Source organism: Setaria italica, chromosome I, assembly GCF_000263155.2.
Source record: "Setaria italica strain Yugu1 chromosome I, Setaria_italica_v2.0, whole genome shotgun sequence".
Lineage (NCBI taxonomy): Eukaryota > Viridiplantae > Streptophyta > Magnoliopsida > Poales > Poaceae > Setaria > Setaria italica.
The window spans coordinates 35,873,981-35,896,362 of NC_028450.1; the positions used below are offsets into that span (position 1 = coordinate 35,873,981).

Consider the following 22,382-nt stretch of genomic DNA (forward strand, 5'->3'; position numbering starts at 1 on the left):
TTCTGAACACAACAGCTAATGCTAGGAAGAAAAGGACATTATAGATGAACATAATATATTATGCATGCCAAGGTAAAAGAAGGCTTCATTTTCATTACTAAAAAAGAGTGTAGTTAGTTCACTGTAATGCTTTTAGATATCCAGATTACAACTTGTCATGAATTTCAAGGGCCATGACATTTTAGGAAAACTGGAGAGTAATTTTGCTTGTCAGCTAGAGTCCTTGGAGCAAAAAAAAAAATGATAGTAAGAGTTTATTTTCATTCTTTGGGCTGCAATCTCCATTATTCACTAACTTTGATAGATGGAAACTATGAGTGGCTTACCAGATTCAGTCTAGCATATGACTAACATGAACATTATGGGGTCACGTAATCGCAACGTCAACGCCTGAAACGTTTCAGTGCGAGGAGGGCGAACCAGCCAACAGAGGACTCACGGCGAACGCGGCCATGACGCATGGCAAGCGCTCCCTGGGGAACTGCTCGGTGGCTGTGTGCTGGATGCACTCATGCACCGGCCAGGCGCGTCCAGTGCAGCACCGACGTTTGCTCGAGTCCACCTCATGTACTCGGTCTTTCCAAATTCGGTAATGCTACAGTGTTAACGTTAGGAACAAACGCTCCGACGTACGTTGCAATAGTTAAATATTAATATTGTAATTATTGCTTCTGCATGTTTCATTTTCTATCCCAGAGTTGAACCATATAGTTATTTTTTACACATTATTTTTCATGTTGCAAACGGTAACTGCTAATGTTTCACTAGTTAATTTTTAATATTTCGTTGGAGTATCTGATGAAAAATTTCCATCAACCGTCCGGACACTAGTAGGGTCGTTCCAAATTCCAAGGCAAGTTTGTTTCTTGGCAGCTGGGACGCCGATCATCGTCGAAGTCGGAGGTAGCCACGTAGGGAGGGAACCTTCGACCAATCGGCCATGATGAGCTTCTCTTTCTTTCATTTGTAAAAAAAAAAATCGGCCATGGTGATTGGTGAGCTACTGAGCTTGGTAAATGGGCTGGGCCATGGTAATTCATCACAACACAGGATACTGGCTTTGTGCTTCGCACCGTAGCCTGGGCCTGGGATGCTTCATCAGCGGCCCACAGTCCCGCACCGCGCGCGTGTGGGCCATTCGATTGTCAGTTGGGCTGGATGAGATGTGTGTGTTGCCAAAGAAGAAGAGCCCCGTGCGCGCAAAGTGATGAGTCATGAGCGTGGAAATGATTGAGGGCCCATCACCTCACGGACCAACCATGGAACTCCGCTCCACCCGCGCCTCCGCCGCTCCGTCCTCCGGGGGCCAGAGATGCTGCCTGGCTCTCCAGTGTCCCGTGTCCACTCTGATGCGCGGTGCGGCGCTCCACACCCACCCAGCGATCTCCACAGGGCGGCCGCGCGGCGTGGATCTCCTTCAGTCGCTCAAGGTAACTGCTTTGAGTGTGAGGTGAGCGTACTCGTACGCGTACGCGTACGCGCACGCGCGTAGGCCAGGTGTTTGCGCGAATGCCTCCCCGAGGCGCTGCCGCGCTGGGTGCGGCGATGGCATCCCGACCTCCATGAGCTCGCCACATATTCAACTAACCGTTCTGATGTTTAGCAGGAATGCCTGCGTTAGTGATGTGGTGTTACATCACGGGAATCACTAGGGGGGCTTCGTATGCCCTGACGTAACATTTCCCAATGTGACCATGTATGGTGATGATCGAAGCCCTTCGTTTTTCTGAATCAAGTGTTTTTGAGACGAGATGATTATCAGGTCAAGTCACCTCTTGAGTAAATAAGACTATAATAGTGCTTTCTGAATAAATTTCACAAACAGCTCGATTCACGATTTCCTCTACCTGTGTATATGCTGTCGTTGTCCAAGCCATGTGCCGATTTCCTGTCTACAAAAGTTGGGGCCACTTGTATTCTGTAAGCAGAAGAACGTCAGGCTCTGAACATCAACTGGATCTTATTCTTTTTCTATCTATTATTACTTAGTCACCTCCTCCTCTCACAGTGGTTTTTATCATATCTTATCCGGGCATCCTTCTTTAGCTCCTAGGCCACAGACCTCTCATCAACTTTCTTTTTCCTGTGAGGTTCCCTGCCTTTCAGAAAGTGCACATTCGCGTTGAGAATCCAATCTCTCAGATGCAACATTTGATGATTCTTCTATTATTATGACATCACCATCACACCATTCCATGCTTATTCCCAGAGAATTACTTACTTAGCCAGAGGAATCTATCTCTTCATTCTTTTGGAGAGTATCAGAATATCAGGAAATGAGCACATACTGTTCTTCCTTAAGATCCTCCTACAAATCCTTCTCTTTGCATGGCTTGTTTAAGTTCTTAGGTTAAACCTTGTAAGCTGCAGCGCTGCTGCCTTTTGGGTCAAATGTGTTTGGCCAGAGGTTTTGACTGTCTGCTTTCATCTTTTATATTGGGTTTTCATGCATACTATGTCCGGGATTATGGTGCGTTGAATCTTGTATTTTCAGTTAAAACAAAACTTGATTTAGATACATAGATTCGGGGAGCAGTGTGCTGCCATGATTTTGACATTGAAATAAGGAAATCCAGTGCCATAATTCATCCTGTTAGAGGTATGATATAATAAAGAGTCAAATGAATATGTGAATCAAATTTGGCCTAATCACTCTATTTGTAAAACTAAATTCAAGTTGGTTGAGAATCCTACAACTTTCATGGTGGGCGTGGGCCCCCCTCCCAGCGCCTAACACTGGCTATCTGTACCTCAAAAGTCAAATCAACTAGAACTCAAAGCATCGCATGGGAGATCCCCTTTAGTATTGTTCTGATGTGACTGATGTAAAGCAGCACTAGCATTCCGTACATTCAGGGGCAAATCTAGGCACGAACTCTTTACTGTTATGATAACTAGATAGCCATTTTATTCCTCACAGATCTCCTTTCAAAAGTTCCAGATGTGTTCCCAGTCAAATGTGTGTATGCTTGCAAAGATGTATATTTGATAGCACTATGTTTTTAATTGAAAAATCATGAGGATCAATGTGGAGAAATACACAAGTTTCTCTTCCAAAGTGGGGACATGACAAACAGATGCTTCTATGATTCCTACAAAGAATTGTTACTTTTTAAATGCTAATTGCATTATTGAGGCATCTTTTTCTTAGTGTCGTTTCAGTATATAGGAATATAGAGAACTGAGAGAAGAATCATGTTCCTACTGGTATTAATAAAGATACATCAATTTCTATACAGATAACACAAATAGCCCTATTGTGTCTTATTTGCTTTCCGTTTGAATTTTAGTTGTAAGTGGCTAGATTTGATCTTACTGCCATGCGGCCTCTTTGTATTTGGTTTGATACTCACAGCAATTCGAGGAAAAGTTTAAGCCAGAAACATTCATTAATCATTTTGCTGAGATACAAATTCTGGAATGGTGTTGGTTTCAGAGAGTTATTCTACATAATATGATGAAGAACCAAGCAACAAGGTAGCTTCACTGTAGTCTGTATAGAAGTTCAACCAAACATTGTGCTCAACTTAACAGAATAAACATTACCACAGTGAACTTTTTGAAGAGATTAGAATGGTTTAACCATTTCAAAAATCATGACATGTGATAAATTCTAAAATTGTATCAAGATTTATCTGAAAGATGGTGTTGTTTAGATCTCCTAGAAGGCTGAAATTCTAGATTTTCATGTTCTCTTAGGGACCATTTCTCGATAAAGTTCTGTCTGTTGATGAATGTCTGGATAAAAATGTCCAGTTTGTCACCATTACACTCAATTGGGACTGATAATGCAGATGGATACTGATTTTCTTGGGGCCAAATCGTTTGTTGACCACAGAATGATATATCCATTTTTTTCATAACCTTTTCCTGTCCATTGGATTTTTTAAATGCTTTGAATAATAATATGGACGGAGAAGAGATAATTGACTCTATCCTTTCTGATCCAATAAAAGCCCCTTTTCCCGAATTAAGGATATGGTATATAGGCATATATTTAATTTCTATCAAGTCCTACTAAATTTGGTAGCATCTGTAAAAAATCTGGTCAAGATGCAAAAATGAGAACTGAAGGTAATAGTGAAGATTGACCCACCACTTATGGATTGCGCAAGAGAATCTCTATGAAGATCTGACGCAAAGAGAACAAATGAAAAAGTCCGTCGTCTGCCCCAGCAAACCTGAGGTGCTGGTGGTTCCTCCCTACAGCTTCTAATATGCGAGGAGTTAATGGAACGATGTCACCTCTTGCTCTTTTTCATATGGCTTTCTCCTATTGTCAACTTGTTCCTTACTGTTAGCAGAATCCATCTCCCCATTACTGGGTATTATTCGATGCTCCTGCTATATAAAGAGCACCGTTGCCCTCACTCTCCGATGCACACAGACACAAGCAGCAACAAGCTTTGGCCATTACTTGCCCCGTCATCTCTCTTTAAGTGTCTTCTCTTGCTGAGCAAAGAGAACAAGAGGGAGGAAAATAATGAGTTCATCCTGGACAGAATATCAGAACAAGCTGTTCGAGGATGCGCTGGCAATATATGACGAGGACACACCAGACCGCTGGCAGAATATTGCACGGGCAGTTGGCTGTGGAAAGTCAGCTGAGGAAGTGAAGAGGCACTACATCAAGCTGGAGAAGGACTTGCAGCACATGGAATCTACAAAAGGCCGTCAAGGATCCAACCACAGCAGCTCTGGTGGTAGCAGCAGCAATGGCAATTCTTGGGGCAAGAACAATGATGACAAGAGGTAGTGAGTAACCCATTGCTCTCTCCATTACTGCTCTAGCCGTGCATCATGACATTGTACATCCCCTTGTTATGATGTTTATCACGCAAGTCTTGTCACATATGTGCAACAGTGTTGGTTTTATTTTCTGCATGCAGCCACTTGAGTTTGAAGCTGTTGTTAGTTTGATCTATTCCTTTACTTTATCTGTTCCACTGCCCACCTAGATTTCTTTCTCACTCTAATCTGCGACATACCTTTTCTACCTTGTTCCTTCTTGACTATCCTTATCATATGTTTTCCAAAAGGTAAGTAAATCCATGGTTCTTAAGATTTATCTGCATTAATTAATTTCTTAATGTTTATTTATGTGGTTGGTTTGCTCATTTTTTAATCAAACATTCATGGAAAAATGAGAATCTGCAGGTTACCCCATTTTTATGGAATTATATCTATATTGTGGTCGTAGGGTTTCATTTTAGCATAATGCCTGATTTAGGATGCAGGTATTGTTTATAACGATTCCTTCCAACTTGTGATGAAATTTTATGCTCGCTCTGTTGTGCTCATCAATTTTATGCTCGTTCTTCATGTCAATTAGAAATCACTATCTCTCCATGATTTATCTGTCAATCGTCTGCTTTGTATGGCAACTACAAATTTGATTAAATGTAGAATACACTATATTGATGAGCACAGCAGATCCTGTCTCACAGTACCATTCATTTGAAGTGGATAATTAGAGCTACTATCTGATCCAATTTAGTTTCAGGTTAAAGATTTGTCATCTTGGGAAATATTGAATAGTCATAGACTCCAGTACTCCTATGCAGCTACTGATCATATATATTACCTGATCACCTAAGTGCTTGTAGTAGGACAGACAAGCTTTTCTGAGCAAAAACATTTGGTGAAACTAATGTACAGCGCCTATTTAGACCAGAAAATCAGAAGTAAAGATTACAAAAGAATTAATCAAAAACGAAAGGGAGGACTCAAACAGTGGTTTTATTCTGTGCAACTGTAGATAGGACGAAAAAGCTCGCTTGGCTAAAATGAGAAAATGGCTAACTACATAATACAAGCTCCTAAGAGTAGAGCACCCAAATCATGTTTCTCTGTGAAACAAATAGGCCTAAGTTTAGAGCGCCAATCTGAGGTGTCCTTTTCTGGAATTAGCTTTTGCATTCTAGGCCCCATGCCTATGACACCTTGTGTAGTAGTGGCCCCATACCATGTTCATATTTTCCTAAAATGTTTCAATTAAAGCAGTACAGAACCCCACCGCCTTAAAGTTTTTCGCCTTTCTGACCTGTATAAATCTCTTTCAATAGTGGGGTTCGTTTTGGTTGTATTGCATGAGGATGCATACCAAATTTAGCTTTCCCGTCTTTCCAATACTCGGCCAAGGATAACGGTGACACATTGTTTGGCTTCTTGTTTCAGGATGAGGTACCTCAAACCGCAGTGAATGTGGTCTTGGAAGAGCTTATCCCTAGATCGTGAAGCGGCAATCTGTCCCGCGAAAAAAAGAAGATCGACGCTTTCCAAAAGATGTTACCTATGCTATGTCGTGGCTTCCATCCAAGTTTATGTGTGTACAAATATCACCTTTGAGATTTGGTGTAAAAGACACAGCTGGCGATAGTAGACCAGTATACACAATAGTAATAGCATAGTTATGGCTGTTATGCTGTATCCTGCTACCTGACAGTGGTGTGCTATGCAATGGTGATAATAAATCTGTTTTTCCTTCCTTGTGTGTACTCATTGCCGTCTGTCCCAAACTTCCAATCATGTTTTTTGTGTTGAATTATTTGCTGATTCTGTAGAGCAGGGGTGATGTGATAATGCAGACAGGCTCTGGCCTGATTCCAAACTCATGCCTCAACAGCTGAATGATAAGGAGAAACTGGTCATCTTGGACAAGTGACTAGGCGATCCGCAGAAAGGTAAGTGACCAGGCTATGAACTGTGCAGGCTGGCCCCTGAGCACCCGGCAACAAAGACCCACATGATCCGTCGCTAGCTACGCGCCACCGGAGATGCGCCAAACCTTGATCAAAGTTTCATTTATCCATATCCCTTTTCATGATACGGAGCAAGACCAGAAAATGGCAGAGTAGAGGCTACCGAGAACGAGCAGCTCAATGATCACCACCAGAATTGCCAAAAAAAAAAGAAGAAGAGGAAAAGGAAGAAAAGAAAGGGCAAGGAAAAAAAGATTTGCATTTGACCTCTCCAGAACGGTTGGCATGTCGCTGCCGATCAGGTTGAGATCATTGGAAAGTGGCCCAGAGCACTGGAATGAGAGATCTATCGCGAGGTGGTCGGACCGGCGGCTAAGATCGCAAATAAAAGGAAACTCTGTGTTGTGACGATGGTTCAACGTATCCGCTTGGTCTTCGAAGACCGAAACCTGAATAGGGAGTAGTAGTGGAGTACATTGGCGTATTCAGCGAAACAGTGGTTGCATCCATGATTGATGAAAGGAATGTGTTATCCTGAACATGAATTTCTAGTGAACTTGAGTTAGGCAGCGTTTTCTGTTTATGTTGCTCAAGTGTGGCCGACTAGGCTCAACTTGTGATTGTTGGATATGTTGGTTGTATTGTATCTTGCCGACTGCCAGCTCACGGTGCGAGATGAGATGAGGTGCAAACTCCATGCAAAAATTTGGAGGAATACTCGTAGACATTGGTGACCTCACCCTATTGGGATCGGGTAGCTGCGGGCTTAGATGAAGGTTCATCGTTGGGTAGCCGGGTAGGGGTGGTGAATTGGTGATATCAAGGGGTGAAAAAGGTGAGAAGAGCTTGTCAAAGATGAGGAAGGCGAGACAGAGGCGGGGGCAGACCATTTACCACTAGAAATAGTAGGAGGTACTCTAACTTTACATCGCCTACTCTTGAGTCATGGACATGTGAGCTCAAATGCGATGGGGCTCACACGTCAATGACTCAAAGTTAGAGAAGGTCATGAGGGTGTTGTGTTACACGTTAGGGAAGATGAGGAGATGAAGAAATGAAGTGTGTAGCATGGGTGTCCAGGCAATATATAATAGGGCAACGCATTAACGTATAGCTTACTCAAGAAACTATCTTCCTAGAGAAAAATAGCAAATTATATAAGTCACCGTAACATAGACTCTTATGTTGTTCACCTACTTTATACTCGTTTTATTTAATTAATTTACAACTATGACTTTACTATTGTCGAGTAAAATGATAGTATCAGCTCAGGATTGTTAAATCTTCCAAAGAAAACTAATTACTGTAAAAAATTTGCGCTATGGCCTCTGAACAATAACCAAACCAAAGCCATGATGCTGATTTAATCACTTAAGGACAGATAGATTATACAAATGTCCTCTGACTTTTCACTTATCATTTTACTCAAAGTTCGAGACTTAAAAGAAACGAAATTAACATAAAGGACATGCTCCCCCTAAACTTCATTTTAGCCATAACATTTCGAGGAAATTCCTTATTTGATACTAGAAGATGATTTAATTCCTTCCTAAGTCCTGAAAATTTTTCTTGTCCTTATATGACATCGAGTTCTAACTTTTATTCTTATTTGATATTTTCATCATTGTTGTTAGTAAGTTGGACAAAATGACCATCAAATCACCTCCAAAATTCATGAAACTTTTTGTAGTGATAAAATGAAGATGAACCCCATGTTCTAAAAAACACACGTGTACCTTTATGATTTTAAAATTAAAATTCACCAAATTAGACTACTTTTACAAATTATCTAAATTTTAAAGGCACCAAAATAGTTCTAAAAAATTATAGAAAAATAACTAATATTTCTCACATCAAATGCAATAACTTATTAAATTATTTTCTAGCATAATTTACACAAATAATTATGAAGAACGAAAAGTTTGAAAAATATTAGAAGAACCTCATAATTTTCTATGTAACCTATGATGGAAAATAATTTTATAAGTGACTATATCTCATCTACGGAATATTAGTTGTTTTCCCATAATTTTTGGAAAGTATTTTAGTGTCATATAAATTAAAATATGCTTCAAAAGTAGTATAATTGTATGAATTTTAATTTGAAAACTCATAGGTACATATGCGGTTTTAAGCGACATGGGTTCATCTTCATTTGTTAAATGACCATAAAAGGATTAATAAATTTTGGAGGTGATTTGATAGTCATTTTATCCAACTTAACTAACAAAAGTTTCAAAAATACCAAATAAGGAATGAAAGTTAGAACTCGGTGTGACGGTGTCATATAAGGGATAGAAATTTTTTCAAAACAAAAAAGGAATTAAGTTATTTTTAGTGTCAAATAAGAAATTTCCTCTAACATTTCCAAGCAAATTGTTCATTAAACTTAGCCCATCACCGGGTTGGGAGACTAAAACAATTTTCTTTTGAAAAAAAGGTCTCACTTGAGGATTCGCGGGCGACGTGGTGGATTGGCAGCGACCCGCCTGCAACTGTACAACCTCTGAGCCGAAACCCGACACCCCCGGACAGGCGGACGCGAACTCAAACCCTAGAAACGGCGGCCATGGATTCGGGAGGCGGAGGAGGGAGCGGCGCGCACAAGGCCGCCTCTGGGTCGGCGCCCTCACCGGCGCAGCCGGCACCCAACCCCACGGCGATGCTCTCGGTGCTCATGAGCAAGCGCGCCAAGCTCCAGGAGGAGCTCCGCTCCATCGAGCGCCAGGTTAGGTCTTCTCCACCTCCCGCTGTTTCTCTAGGTCACCCCCCCCCCCCCCCCCCCTTCGGGCTAGGGTTTGTGTCGGCGGAGGCGGATGCTGTTCCAATGACGCGATCTCTCTTTGGTGGCCCTCACGGGACTCGCCGTTCCCCAAGATGTGAAACCCCCCACCCCAGGAAAATTGGTTGTTGACATTGTGATTTGAGACGCTGCAAAATTGTAGAATTCGACTTGCAGATGTATGTGGCAACCTGAATTTGTCCTAAATGCGCTCCTGTTGCCTCAATAACAATACAAATCTTAACCGGGAAAAAAAGAACGGGTACACTGAACCCCTTGTGTTATTGAACAGGGCCATTGTGGCATTCGATCTTAAGAATAGAGGTATCTATTGGAGAGAATGGAAAAGAATTATGACTTCAAATTCGGGTAACCCACTGATGCAACAAATGAGGTTTATGATTGGATTAAATCAAAGGATCTAGATAATTGAGCCAAATTTTGCTGATGCACCTAACAATGCCTTCTTTCCTAAGGGCTCCTTTCGTAATATGCTTCATTTACAGGTTTAAGTTAAAGTGATATGAAACACTTGATGTTAAAACTTAAAAGAAACTGGCTTTGTTGATTATCAAACTACAAAGTTGCAGTTATACTCTGTTTTCAGAAACCAGTCATAATAAATGCAACATTCCACTTTATATGATGACCATAAGAACGTTTCATGCTGTATTCTAATATGATTTCTCACAGGATTCTGGTAAGTGTTCCAGAATACTGAAAATTACTTCAGTAGTGAGTCTTATATTTTCGTCCAAAATGATTAAATCAGCTGAACGACAGTTACAGAAAGGCTAATGTTTCTTTTTCTTGAACACGTAGAAAGGTTAGTGTTTCCTGTTCATAAAAGGGAGTGATGCATATTGCTCTTGTTTGGAGCCTCAATACAGCTAAAGAAGCACAATTCTTAGCAGTACTTGTGACTGATCCATTTTTCTTAAAATAAAAAGTGGCTGTTAACCCTCTGTCTTGGGCTCCTAGGGACAGCACAAGATCTGTAGTATCACCTGCATTGAGTAAGTTGACTTGAAGGTAAATCTATATACCAGAGGAGCACCTAACGATGTTGAAATATCTGTAAACATTTGCTGTTGATATGTGCTTTTGTTTATTAGATGAGTAATACCTAGATGAGCAATTATCTTTAGTGATACTGAAAAAAAACATCATTAATTCCTTAGGCATGATCAAATATACAAGCAACCAGAGCAATTTAAAGTTCTTACTGTTATGATTTTAGAAGAAATTTGTTGAACTAATGTTAATGTCAATACGCTCCCAGGTTTATGATATGGAGACCACCTACCTGCAAGAGTCTAATCAATTTGGAAGTGTGCTGAAGGGTTTCGAATCATTTTTGTCATCCTCAAAAAACACTTCCAAGTAAGACACCTAAGTTTTCATTATTTGGTTCTTGAATAAACTGATGCGGTCTTCAATATTTGGAGATCTGTATCATATTTTGGGATATAGTACTCTTTGTGTACAGTATTGTTTTTCTGAACTAAATTCTCATAATATTTCAATGTCTCTGTTCTTCGATAGCATTAACTATACTGATTGCAACCTGACCTCAGAATTGTCTAGATCAGCATGGGTCATGTATAATCTAGCTATTGGTTGAAAATCTTGGTGCAAGTTGTACAGCATGTGGTTTACCCAGAAAAAAAATGTTTTATGCTAGTGCAGAATAAGCAATCCATGTAATACAGATCACATAGAATCATTCATGATGGCTTCTGTCTGATTTCAGCCTCAAGCGCTCCCGGAAATTTCAGGCTGACGAGAGGCTATTCTCTTTGTCATCAGTTACTTCTCCAGCGGTACAGATAGTAGTGCTCAATGTTGCTGAACAGCACATGCTTTCAAAGTGTTATTTTTGCCCTATTGCTTTTGCATTTTGGAGTTTGCTAATTCTGATTCCCTTTCATTTCCGTTGCATATAGGTTGATGAACATTTGACTGGACGAGATGGTAAGCTTTCTTTGGCCCCCGTTTTGGTTGAATTTAAATCCACAGCAGCTAATTGAACACATACTGATTTTCAATACTTGTATCAACCTTTTAGATGGAAGAGAATATGGACCAGGACGTTCTAAGGGTGGAACCCCTGCAAATGGGCAGTAAGTTTCAGATACAATTTCAAAACTCTTTAGTCATCGGAGAGACTGAGTTAATAAGATTGTCTTACCTGTTGCAAAATGAACTTTTGCTCATGGTGTTGGAAGTTTCTGTGGCAGAAGTGCCTAGACCTGATTCCTTGTGTTTTCGGAACAGAGGCAAACCGAAGAAGGGAGGGCGCCCAGGTGGACGAGATGGCAAGAGACTACGGCCGTCCAATGATCCAGACCTGGACGACGAAGATGACTACTAACTCCATGTTGTAGGCCTACTGTAGCGAATTAACTTCATTTTAGCGTCTAGCTGCACATGATTCTTTATGTACTGTACTCCCTCCCTCCTCTTGCAGCCCCAGCTCGGTTGTTTTGCTTGTTTGCGTCTTTGCCTCCCCATCTTCCCCGTTTGTAACATAGGTCAGCAGAAAGTTAACCAGATTGTGAAAATATTCAAGCAAACTTTGCTCTGTCTCAGTTTTTTTTTTTTTTTTTGAGAAAGGGTTGGATTTTATTGATACAAGGCTATTACATCCAGCCCCTTGACTGGGTACCCCTGAGTAAAAAAGAAAATACAAAGAAGTCCTTTACCGGAGCACCCACTACGCGTTCTGGATTTTAGTAACATGTTCTGGATTTAAGTGTTCTATCTAGCTTGTTTTTTAGGCCTAAGATGACAATTGAGCCTTGCGCAACCCAAAGGACTCGTAGCAAGGCCTAACATTTTTAGGCGTGCCAAGCGAGGCCCAAATGGGCCTGATGAACAGAATCTTGTCTGCAGGCCCAAATGGGCTGAAATCAATTCCAAGCCGGATTATAGGAAAAGCGTCCCTTGGAAAAGAAGAAAGAAAGCGGAGGGAGAGGATTTAGCCACCCTACCACGGCGCAACTCCCCTAGTCCCCTTTCTTTCTCCGCGGTCTCCTCTCCTCTCGTCGCGCCTCTTCCTCCAGTCGCCGCACTGCCAAAAAAACCCCTCGAAAAACCCTGGGTCCCTACGCCTCCCTCGTCATGCTGCGCCGCCTCCGCCTGCGCTCGCTGGGGAGGGCGGCGCCGGCCCTCGCCGGCGCGGCCGCTGCTGTGGCGTCCCTCACCAACGTCGCCTACGCCGACGGCGCCTCCCTCTTCCGCCGCCACTCCGAGCCGTCGAATCCGGGCGACGCGAACAATTTGGGGGCCACCGCGTTCGGCCGCGACCCCGAGACCCTGGAGCGCATGGCCCGCGCGCTGCGGGAGATCAACAGCTCGCCGCTCGCCAAGCAGGCAAGGTGCTCGCGCTATTGCCCTACCTAACTGGGGCCTGCCCCTCTTGACGACGTTTATGCTTTTGGTCGGGCGCAGGTGTTTGAGCTGATGCGGAAGCAGGAGGAGACGCGCCTCGCGGAGCTGGAGGTCGAAAAGGTGCAACACGCCATCAACGAGAAGCTGAGGGACATCGTGAGTTCCTGACGCCTTCCCCCCCTTTGTTGATGCAAGTAATGTTCAATGCTGTAGGCGGGACGTCGGCTGTGTCTGCAGATTGGTTGCTCACGCGACCCAAACGTCCGATTGCTGAATTGTATTTACCTAACAGACTGACAAACTTCCTCCCTTCACCGTGTGTATTCATGACTTAGTTGGAATCAATTGCATAAGACTGGGGGTTGCCATTAGAAGTGGGATTAGTAAAGCATAGTGACTTTACAACTGAGATGTGAAAACATGAAAATTTGTCAGCTTCATCCAAACTGTGGATGTGCAAAACTTGTAACTCTGGCTAACCTTTGTGAATAGCAAGGAACAGCATATTTGAAACTCCACAACATATAAATGGAAAACTGGTCAGCATGAAGAATTAGGAACTAGGAAGTGTAGAAGAACTTTGGCTATGTGCTAGAGGTTTTCTTTCATCTCATTTTGTTTGCGTGCATTCAACTTCCGTAGTGTTGGTTGCCATCAGTGTACTTATATTCCTCTGTTGATATCTGACCTGCAGGAGAGGAAACAGAAAGATGCTGAAGATTACAGAAATAATTTGCAACAACAAGCACAAGCAAAAGCGCAATCATTACGCTATGAGGATGAATTAGCTAGAAAAAGAATGCAGGTATTGAAGAGACTCCTTTTCTTTATTTCATTGATCGACCTCCTATAATAGTATAATTAAATATGTATCTGTTTTTTTGGTGCTGCTATGAGAGTTACACGCAATTTAAGCAAGCATCTATTTTGACAGGCGGAGCGTGAGGTACAAAGGCGACAAGATGCCGAACTTGTGAAGATGCAAGAGGCATCTGCCATCAGGAAAGAAGAAGCTAGGCGCGCCACAGAACAGAAGATTTTAGAAGAAATGATACAGACTGAGAAAGAAAAGGCTAAAGCAGATCAGGAAACAGACAGAATTAAAGCTTTAGCAGATGCAGAAGCTCGAGCTCATGAAGCGAGGGAACTAGAAGAAATTACAAGGAGAACGATGGTGGAAAAAATGAAGGGTGAAAAAGAAAAGTGGCTCGCTGCAATAAATACAACCTTTTCACATGTTGAAGGTTTGAATGCTCTTCCAATTAGCAATATTATGAAGTTAATCTACCATTTTTTTTATTCTGCTAGAATGTGTCATGCAATCAAAAAGATAAACCCTTTGCTTTTCTGCTTATGTCATTTTTCAATACTTTATAGGTCCATGGTTTTCAACCTAACAATACTGTTGCCATTTACAGATGACCCCCTCTCTTCTCTTTTACTTTGTCATTAAGTTTCATATTTGCTAAGATGCACTTTGGTCTCATCAAAACTAATACATCGTATTTTGTGGAAACATACTTGGTCATGGTATGCTGAATTACAGACAAGGATCAGCATCATTCTTCTTATAAGAAATTCTATTAATAAAATAATGATGTAGTTTAGTAGTTTCTTATTTGTACTGTTTATGAACCTTTCCAATGTCGACTTGTAGGTGGGTTCAGAATGCTGTTGACTGATAGGAGTAAACTAATGATGGGTATTGGAGGAGTTACTGCACTGGCTGCTGGAGTTTATACTACTAGGTTTGCCTCAATACCGATATATCGTATTGATTTCATTTTACAGTGTGCATAAACACAAATCATTAGCAAATCCTATCTTTACCTGTTCCATTTTCACAAGCAAACTTCTAATTTTATTGTTTGCTCCTTTAATCTTCAGGGAAGGAGCAAGGGTTACATGGGGTTACATCAATAGAATCTTGGGTCAGCCTTCGCTGATCCGTGAATCATCAATGCCAAAGTTCCCACTGCCAATGTCTAGGTTGCTCAAACCTAGCTCAGCATCTTTGTCAAGCGGAGCGGGCTTTGAGAATGTCATTCTGCACCCTTCACTCAAGCGGAGGATTGAACATCTTGCACGAGCTACTGCAAATACAAAGTCTCACGGTGCACCATTCCGCAATATGCTTTTCTACGGACCTCCTGGAACTGGCAAAACTTTAGTAGCCAGGGAGATGGCTCGCAAATCTGTAAGTTCAGTGGATCTATTTTTCCTTGCATCGTAGAAAAATTAGCTAATCTTCTGAAATTACCTGTTTTTCCTTCTGGTCACTTTAAGGTTTAAAATGAATAAACAACATAGAGTGATGTTGGTGGTTTGTGGAACTTCTTTTTGTTGGAAATTGTATATTTTGTGTTTTAATTATTGTTATCTTATTTGAAATGGGACTAGTGGGAACACAGGTTCGGTAATTAAGATAGTCAGTTCATATATGCTTGAAGAGGCATCCAGTATCCATTAACATTCACACCCTTACATTCCTGGCATGACAGGGCCTGGATTATGCCATGATGACGGGAGGAGATGTTGCGCCCTTAGGATCAGAGGCCGTTACCAAGATCCATCAGATATTTGACTGGGCTAAGAAGTCCAAGAAAGGGATGCTGGTTTTCATTGATGAAGCTGATGCGTTCTTGTGCGAGTAAGTTTTTAACTTGACTCTTAATGATTCCAAAACTATAGTTCTGATTAATATGGCTCGTTGCGAGGTTAGCTCAAGCATATGTACATTCCCTTTGTTATCAATCTTGAGTTAAACTAATTTTGAATCTTAGAATAATTTCAAAACTTATTACCACTCTGCAGTTTTTGAGCTCGAAGGGAGCTTAATTTGAACCCAACAGCATTTTGGAAACTTATTACTCCCTACGTCCCAAATTATAGGTCGTTTTGGCTTTTCTAGATTCATAGCTTTTGCTATGCATCTAGACATAATATATATCTAGGTGCATAGGAAAATCTATGAATCTAAAAAAACCAAAGCGACCTACAATTTGACGGAGGGAGTATGCACAATGGCAGTACTATGTGGTATTGCAGCAGCACTACAGTTTTATGTTCTCACCCATAGTTCCTTACCATTTTAGTATGTAGGCTCATCCCTATTCTATTGCGGCATTATGAATTATTCTAAGAATGAGTCAGTCTTTTCTCACCAGATGTTTGCAATCACTTGTATATGGTTTCATCTTTGCCTAAAATCCCCCTTCCTTTCGAGAAAAAAAAAAAGAATCCCTTCCCCTTCAGCTGGTGCCATCCGCGCCCATTGATGTAATAATCACAAGAAAACTGTAAATGTCTTTGTATTAAATGCGTTCCACAAGTTCCATTTATCTCTAATCATTTGTTTTATTTTCCGATATATTAGGCGGAACAGTATCCATATGAGCGAAGCTCAGCGGAGTGCTCTCAATGCATTATTGTTTCGAACCGGTGACCAGTCCAGGGACATTGTCCTTGTCCTTGCAACAAACAGACCTGGTGACCTTGATGCTGCAATCACGGACCGTATTGATGAAGTCATAGAGTTCCCCCTACCTGGGGAGGAGGAGAGGTTCCAACTGCTCAAGTTATACCTGAACCAGTATATACTCAAGGAAGAGGGCAAAGGCTCTTCCTTGGGCGCATTGTTCAAGAAGCAGCAGAGGAAGATACAGGTGAAGGACATTAGCGATGATTTGCTGAAGGAAGCTGCACGGAAGATCAATGGCTTCTCTGGCAGGGAGATTGCAAAGCTGATGGCTAGTGTGCAAGCTGCTGTTTATGGCCGACCAGACTGTATATTGGATCCCCAGTTGTTTTCGGAAGTTGTTGAGTACAAAGTGACTGAGCATCACCAACGCATCAAGCTTGCTTCTGAGGGTATGCCTTGATCAGCAAGAAAGATTTACCTGGAAGCTTGGATCTTCATATGGATGTTCAAGTTTTGAGAGATTAGGTATGAAGATGAGGAACAATCACCTCCCACTGACTTCAGTAGTAATGGATGTTTTGGATTCCGGTGGAGATTTCTGAAAAATCATTTACGTGAAGGGTCTGTTTCCACCAGTTTTGTTCCATATGGTCGCTTGCTTGTAGCAAGAGTTGTCCGTCCGAGGGACACAAGTAGGCCGGAGCTGTGCTCAAACTGAAATTAGTTGTTCACTCATTATAGTAGGTTTGCACTGTCTCCTGAGCCTATTGATTTAACCATTCTTGGTTGCACTTTACGCTTGTTTATGCCAGGGAAAAAGGAGCCAATAATTTAGGTGATTGTTCTATTTGTCAGATTTCCTGCAATGCTGCAACACGTTTTCTGCAGATTGGTTGCTGTTGGTTTTTTTTTTTTTACTCATCTGTGCGCTGCCTCGTGCCTCACGCCTCAAGCGGTCATGCCCGGCATCTTCTCTTTACTGAAACCGGCTCATATCCTGGTGTCGCTAAGACATCTCCTTCGCTCATCAGAGCTCATGCTCACAAACAAATTGCAAGTATTCAAAATTAGGACCGAGGGAACAGGAACTTGAGCAAAAGAGTCTCTAATGAGTAGGAGTAGGTTGTTTTTTTAGGGCGAAAAAAAAAGACCGCCACTCTATTTTATTCCGTACTGATTTGGTTCCACCGAAAAGGGTCTTTCAGACAACGAAGACTCGAAGAGGAGTGACGAACGGAACAGTGCGTGCGACCGCAGTGAGAGACGAGATTATGGTCCCCGCTGGATCGATCAACGATGTTTCGTGTAAATGATGCAGCCTCCGATCGAAAAAATAAGCATGGTCACTCACATTCACGCGTATCAGGAAGAACTTGTTCTGAAAATCTCACTTTTGGAACCACAAAAAGGGTGAGCTATTGCAAAGTACATGGTACTTGCAGATTTTAGGGCTTTATTTATTGCTGCTAGTTGTGCTTGTGCGTCCTCTAGTTTTTGTCGCCATGGCTGCTACTGCTAGCATGAAAAATCACAAGCACCCAGCAGTGTTATCTGAAATTCTAAAGAGTGCATAAAACTTTACCTCTGTGTTATCTGAAATTCTATGCATAAACTTTAGCAGTTATAGCCTATAAAATTTGACAATTTTTCAGAGATGTATCTTCTTTTCTTTGTAGGCTGTAGCTGCCTAGAAGGTGCTTGGATTCAATGTACTGGCAGCTGAAAACACCAGCTTCAGAGTTGAGAATCGATCAAGGATACAGACCCGTCACTTTGTAGCTGTAGTTGTACCTGTGCTGGTGACATAAAACGACTGAATGAGATGAGATGTCATTACCAGCAAGGCAACAACACACCTTTCTCCTTTGCCACATCAAACGCAACCACGTTTGAATGGCTCCGATCCAAGCCTCCAGCTGCCGACAATTCACATATCATCATTCACCCCGCTGCATACCCATAATCCATGAATCCAGCATACACACTCCACTCGAATACTACCACACAGACACACAGGGGTTCTTTCTCTCTCTTTTGAGTTCCTGACAGGGCAGTCCACACTCACATGGCTCACACACCTGCCTTCTGGCCAAAGCCCCCCCAACTCCAGCTACAGTACTGATGCACTTGTGGCCAAAGAGAGTGATGGGGCAAAAAATGAAGTCTCTACTGCCAGTACTGTACTGCACTACTGTACTAAGCTTTGGCAGGAGGCCAGCAGAAGCAGGTCAAGCAAAATTGCCCCTCAAGAAAGGCTGCAAAAGCCCTTAAGAAAGGGGTTTAGGCTGCCAGCAAGCAGAAGAGGACACCCCCCCTCAAGAGAGGACAGAAAGCTACTGCTGGGGCTGGGAGGGCTTAGAAGCCAGGAACCCTGCTTTAATGACCCCTCTAATTGTACTTTGCACACCAAATGACAAAGCCCCATGCCTAAGTACATTCCCCTCCCAGCAAAAAGGGCCCCTCACCAAACCCAACCCCAACAAAACCAAACCCCAATGCATGCAATGCCATTGCACACAGAGCACAGCGCAATGCTCTGGAGCAGCTGCCCTGCCAAAAGGAATCCAACAAGCCCAAAAGGCAAAGTCAAAAGGAGGGGACGCCCCAAGAGAGCGTTGCATCAAGCAATGCAATGGAAATGCAGGCTTGCAGCAGCACTGGTACGACACTGCACACATCCAAACACAGCTGCGCATGCACCACCACACTCTCTCTCATGATCTCTCTCTGTATGACAGTATGAGAGAACTAGAGAGAGGAGGGAGGGGGAGAGAAAGCCCTAAAATGCAGTGAACATTAGCATAAGAAAGAAGTAACAATGGTCGTCAATGCAAGAGCCATGATGCTAAGTTGCTAGCCTAATTGAGGTTATCCAAGAAAGCAATGAGGACGACGAAGCATGGCTAAGATGGGATTAGGTCACATAATCATATTACTGCCTCCTAACTGCTGCATGATGAGTTAACTTCTTAACAACCAGGATGTCACTGAAATTACAATGGAAGAAGAAGGATAAAGAAATGAGCTAATAAGCTAATGGCACCCTCTGATCCTCTCGCATTGCTCTGCGGCTACTCGGTACTCACTCATGCATCATGCTGCTGCTGCGGCGGCGGCGCCGGGTGGTGGTGGTGGTGGTGGATGTGGTGGGGAGGTGGAGGCGGGTGGTGGTCATGGTGGTGAGGCGGCGGCGGAAGCGCGGGCTGGGAGGATGGGGGCGAGGGCGGGATCTTGGCGAGGTGCTTGTTGTTGTGCATCCACACCTTGAGGACGCGCCGGGAGACGCCGACCTGGGCGCAGAAGGCGTCGACAGCCTCGGAGTCGGGCTTGTGGATGCGCCACCCGAGGCGGTGCGCGAACTCGCGCATGCGCTCCTTCTGGTCCGCCGTGAACTTGGTCCGGAACCGCTTCTTGCTCGGCGCCGGGGGAGCGGAGGCCGAGCCCCCGACGGCCAGCTGCGCGTGGGGCGGGAGCGTCGGCGGCGGAGGCGGTTGGTGCGCGGGCGCGGGCCCGCGCAGCTCCTCGCTCGAGGACTCGGTCAGCGCGGCGGGCGCGGACGACGGGGACACTGGCGGGACGTGCGGGCGCGTCTGCATGTGCGGCGGCGCCAGGAGCAGCGGCATGACCCGGGAGGAGTTGGCGTTGGCGCCGGCGGTGGGGGTTGCCGGCGAGGGGGGCACCGCCGCCGCCACCGCGGCAGCAACGCCTCCGGGGACCGCCTCGCGGCGGTGGAAGCTGCGGTGGCAGCCGCAGGCGGCGCAGGCCAGCGCGGCAGCCCCGTCGCCCGCGGACGGCATGAACTCGCAGCAGCCGTCGAGCACGTGCGCGCCCAGCCGCGCCGCGTGGTTCCGCAGGCACTCCCGGTACCTCCACTGCGCCGCCTCCACGGCTCCGGCGCCGGCCGCGAGGGCGAGCGTCGAGGCCGGCGGGGCCACGTTGCCGCCGCCGAGAACACCATTCCTCGCCCCTTCCTGGTGGCGCCGGGGCTGCGGCTGCGGCTGCGGCGCCCCCGCAGCTCTCTCCCTCTCCCTCTCCGCTCTCCTCGGATGGAGCTGCGGCTGGCGCTGGGACGGCATGAAGCCGGGGGGAGGCAGCTGTGGCTGCGTCACCAGAGAGGAGTTGGGAGGCAGGAGCGGCCTCGAGAAGGCGGCGGCGTCAATCAGCGACGCCGAGTGCGAGCCAAGTCCAAGAGCCTGGGCGTGCGCCTGCTGCTGGTGCTGTGGCACGCCTACAGGCGCCGCTGCCGCAGTGGTGTAGCGGTGGGCGCCTCCGGCCTCGTCCTCGTCCTCCTCTTCTTCCTCCTCGTCTTCTTCCTCCTCCTCCTCCTCCTCCTCCTCTTCCTCCTCCTCCACATGCGATGATCTCTTGTACTCCATGGCTTCGGCTACCAAGCTAGGTGGGGGACTCGGTGGGTTCGGTGAGCTAGGGAAATGATTCTTTCCCTCCGAGCTTTTTCTTCTTTGTGAGGCTGTGTTGGTGGCGCTGTGCTCTACTTGTAGGTTTTGGAGAAGAAATAGGGGAGGGAGGGGGATGGTGTTGGCCTCAAGGGGGAAGGAGAAGATGGAGATGGATTATATTGCTTGGTAAGGCTAAGCTAGATTACAAAGGGTGTGATAAAAATACACTAACAATAGCAATCACAATAACAATTTGGCACAAAGTGGGGAATGTCTCCTTGGGAGAGAGCTAGCTAGGAGAAAACATATCCATCTTATCTATCCATCATCCATCTATGCATGCACCCTTAAAGGACCAAGACCAAGGCCAGTCCAAGGAGGAAGAAGAGAACAGCAGCAAGGGGAGAGAGGGGAAGGGGGAAGAGGAGGTGACAGGGGAGAGAGAGTGGCTAGGCAAGGCTTGTTGGCTTGGCTTGGATGTGTGTTTGAAGGAGTCTCGTCTACCAGTCCCCCACAAGGCCCACAGCTCAGAGGTGAGACTGTGAGAGTGACTTGGAGGTGGTGAGGAGAGGAGAGAGGAAGGGAGGAGAAGCCCATGCCCACCGACAGGGCCATGTTTCACCCCCTCCCACACCTGCACTATGGCCTACCCTGGCACCACCACCTCTCCTCCTCCATGGCCATTGTCATCCTCTCTCTCTCTCTTGCTCCACTGCCCTAGCTTAGTTTTGCTTAATTGCACTCGGCACAGCCCCTGTTTAGCTTCCAGTTGTGCCAGTGCCAGTGACCTACTACCATGCTGCAATAATTGCAGCTTGTGTGGTATACCCCCCATTGACTCCCAAGTACATCCATGCGTGTCTCCTACTGCCTCACACCTCTGCTGCATTTACCACGCCTCTGGACTTTGCTCTGTACTGCTCTACTTGGAGTATATGGTAAAATATGACCACATGTTTTTCTTTCTTTCTTTCTTTCTTTCTTTCTTTAAAAAATATAACCATGCACACTATTTTTACCATACATTTACCAACCATTTTTGCACTCCATTAACACAACAAACTGCACACTGAAGGTGATGTAGTATTTTCTCAACTTGTAACTTGTAAGGAGTACACGATATCTTTATAGGAAAAAAATTTCACTGTATGTTTTTAATCATGAAGTGCATGAGTGCATCTCTGTGCCGTACGTGCAGGCCGAGGCACCTAAAATCCAAGCTATATCCACCTAGGTGCCCCAGATTAACGTTCCTCCATCCCATAGCACGAAGACACTAGCTAGGGGGTCTACCTGTCCGGCGCCGGTAAAACCAATGGTTTCACTTCACTCCGACGCAGCGCCAAGGGGCAGAACGGTCATCAGATGCTGGGCAGCTTTGGGAATTGAGGACGCTGGGTCCCTTTCGCAAACACCATCGTCAAGCCACTCTAATTGGTGTGCCATGGTCTGCCACTACCATTGATGCCCCCCTGTCATGCCTCCTATCTCCCTCTTCCTTTCACGGTTTCACTTTCATTTCATCCCCTCGGAGTTGCATGCAATTCCTCTCTCTCTCTCTCTCTCTCTCTCTCTCTCTCTCTCTCTCAAACTAACAATCTCTTTCCTTTTTTCGTTTTTTATTCATTTATTATCATTTTTCTTCTTCAGATGCCAAGAAGAGAAAAAAGGTATAGTAGTTGGCAAGC

General features: G+C 44.5%; 3 protein-coding genes and 1 non-coding gene across 4 annotated transcripts; 3 read left to right on the forward strand and 1 right to left on the reverse strand.

Moving 5' to 3' along the window:
* Positions 1–1,219: 1,219 nt before the first annotated feature.
* LOC101756532 lies at positions 1,220–6,497 on the forward strand. The gene is made up of 2 exons (XR_002677596.1): positions 1,220–1,430; positions 6,178–6,497. It is a non-coding gene; the product is annotated as an uncharacterized LOC101756532 (transcript).
* Positions 6,498–9,165: 2,668 nt separating this feature from the next.
* Positions 9,166–12,074, forward strand: LOC101756945 (chromatin modification-related protein MEAF6). The gene is made up of 6 exons (XM_004953563.3): positions 9,166–9,429; positions 10,766–10,866; positions 11,237–11,306; positions 11,430–11,457; positions 11,552–11,606; positions 11,761–12,074. The coding sequence occupies exons 1-6, from the start codon at positions 9,271–9,273 to the stop codon at positions 11,855–11,857; spliced, it is 510 nt and encodes a 169-aa protein (XP_004953620.1). The 5' UTR covers positions 9,166–9,270; the 3' UTR covers positions 11,858–12,074.
* Positions 12,075–12,505: 431 nt separating this feature from the next.
* LOC101757344 (ATPase family AAA domain-containing protein 3C) lies at positions 12,506–17,147 on the forward strand. Its single transcript, XM_004953564.2, has 8 exons — positions 12,506–12,858; positions 12,937–13,032; positions 13,571–13,681; positions 13,811–14,120; positions 14,534–14,624; positions 14,764–15,073; positions 15,378–15,526; positions 16,253–17,147. Exons 1-8 carry the CDS (start codon positions 12,607–12,609, stop codon positions 16,755–16,757), a joined length of 1,824 nt encoding a protein of 607 aa, XP_004953621.1. The 5' UTR covers positions 12,506–12,606; the 3' UTR covers positions 16,758–17,147.
* Positions 17,148–19,106: 1,959 nt separating this feature from the next.
* On the reverse strand, positions 19,107–21,307 carry LOC101757745 (zinc-finger homeodomain protein 7). Its single transcript, XM_004953565.4, has one exon. It carries the CDS (start codon positions 20,671–20,673, stop codon positions 19,384–19,386), a length of 1,290 nt encoding a protein of 429 aa, XP_004953622.1. The 5' UTR covers positions 20,674–21,307; the 3' UTR covers positions 19,107–19,383.
* Positions 21,308–22,382: the final 1,075 nt, after the last annotated feature.

Coding starts and splice junctions, on each gene's coding strand:
- LOC101757344 (XM_004953564.2), top strand. CDS start 12,607: ATGCTGCGCCGCCTCCGCCTGCGCTCGCTGGGGAGGGCGGCGCCGGCC. Junction 13,682..13,810: donor TAGCTAGAAAAAGAATGCAG/GTATTGAAGAGA, acceptor CTATTTTGACAG/GCGGAGCGTGAGGTACAAAG. Junction 14,625..14,763: donor GCTGGAGTTTATACTACTAG/GTTTGCCTCAAT, acceptor TTTAATCTTCAG/GGAAGGAGCAAGGGTTACAT.
- LOC101756945 (XM_004953563.3), top strand. CDS start 9,271: ATGGATTCGGGAGGCGGAGGAGGGAGCGGCGCGCACAAGGCCGCCTCT. Junction 11,307..11,429: donor CATCAGTTACTTCTCCAGCG/GTACAGATAGTA, acceptor CGTTGCATATAG/GTTGATGAACATTTGACTGG. Junction 11,458..11,551: donor ACATTTGACTGGACGAGATG/GTAAGCTTTCTT, acceptor TCAACCTTTTAG/ATGGAAGAGAATATGGACCA.
- LOC101757745 (XM_004953565.4), bottom strand. CDS start 20,673: ATGGAGTACAAGAGATCATCGCATGTGGAGGAGGAGGAAGAGGAGGAG.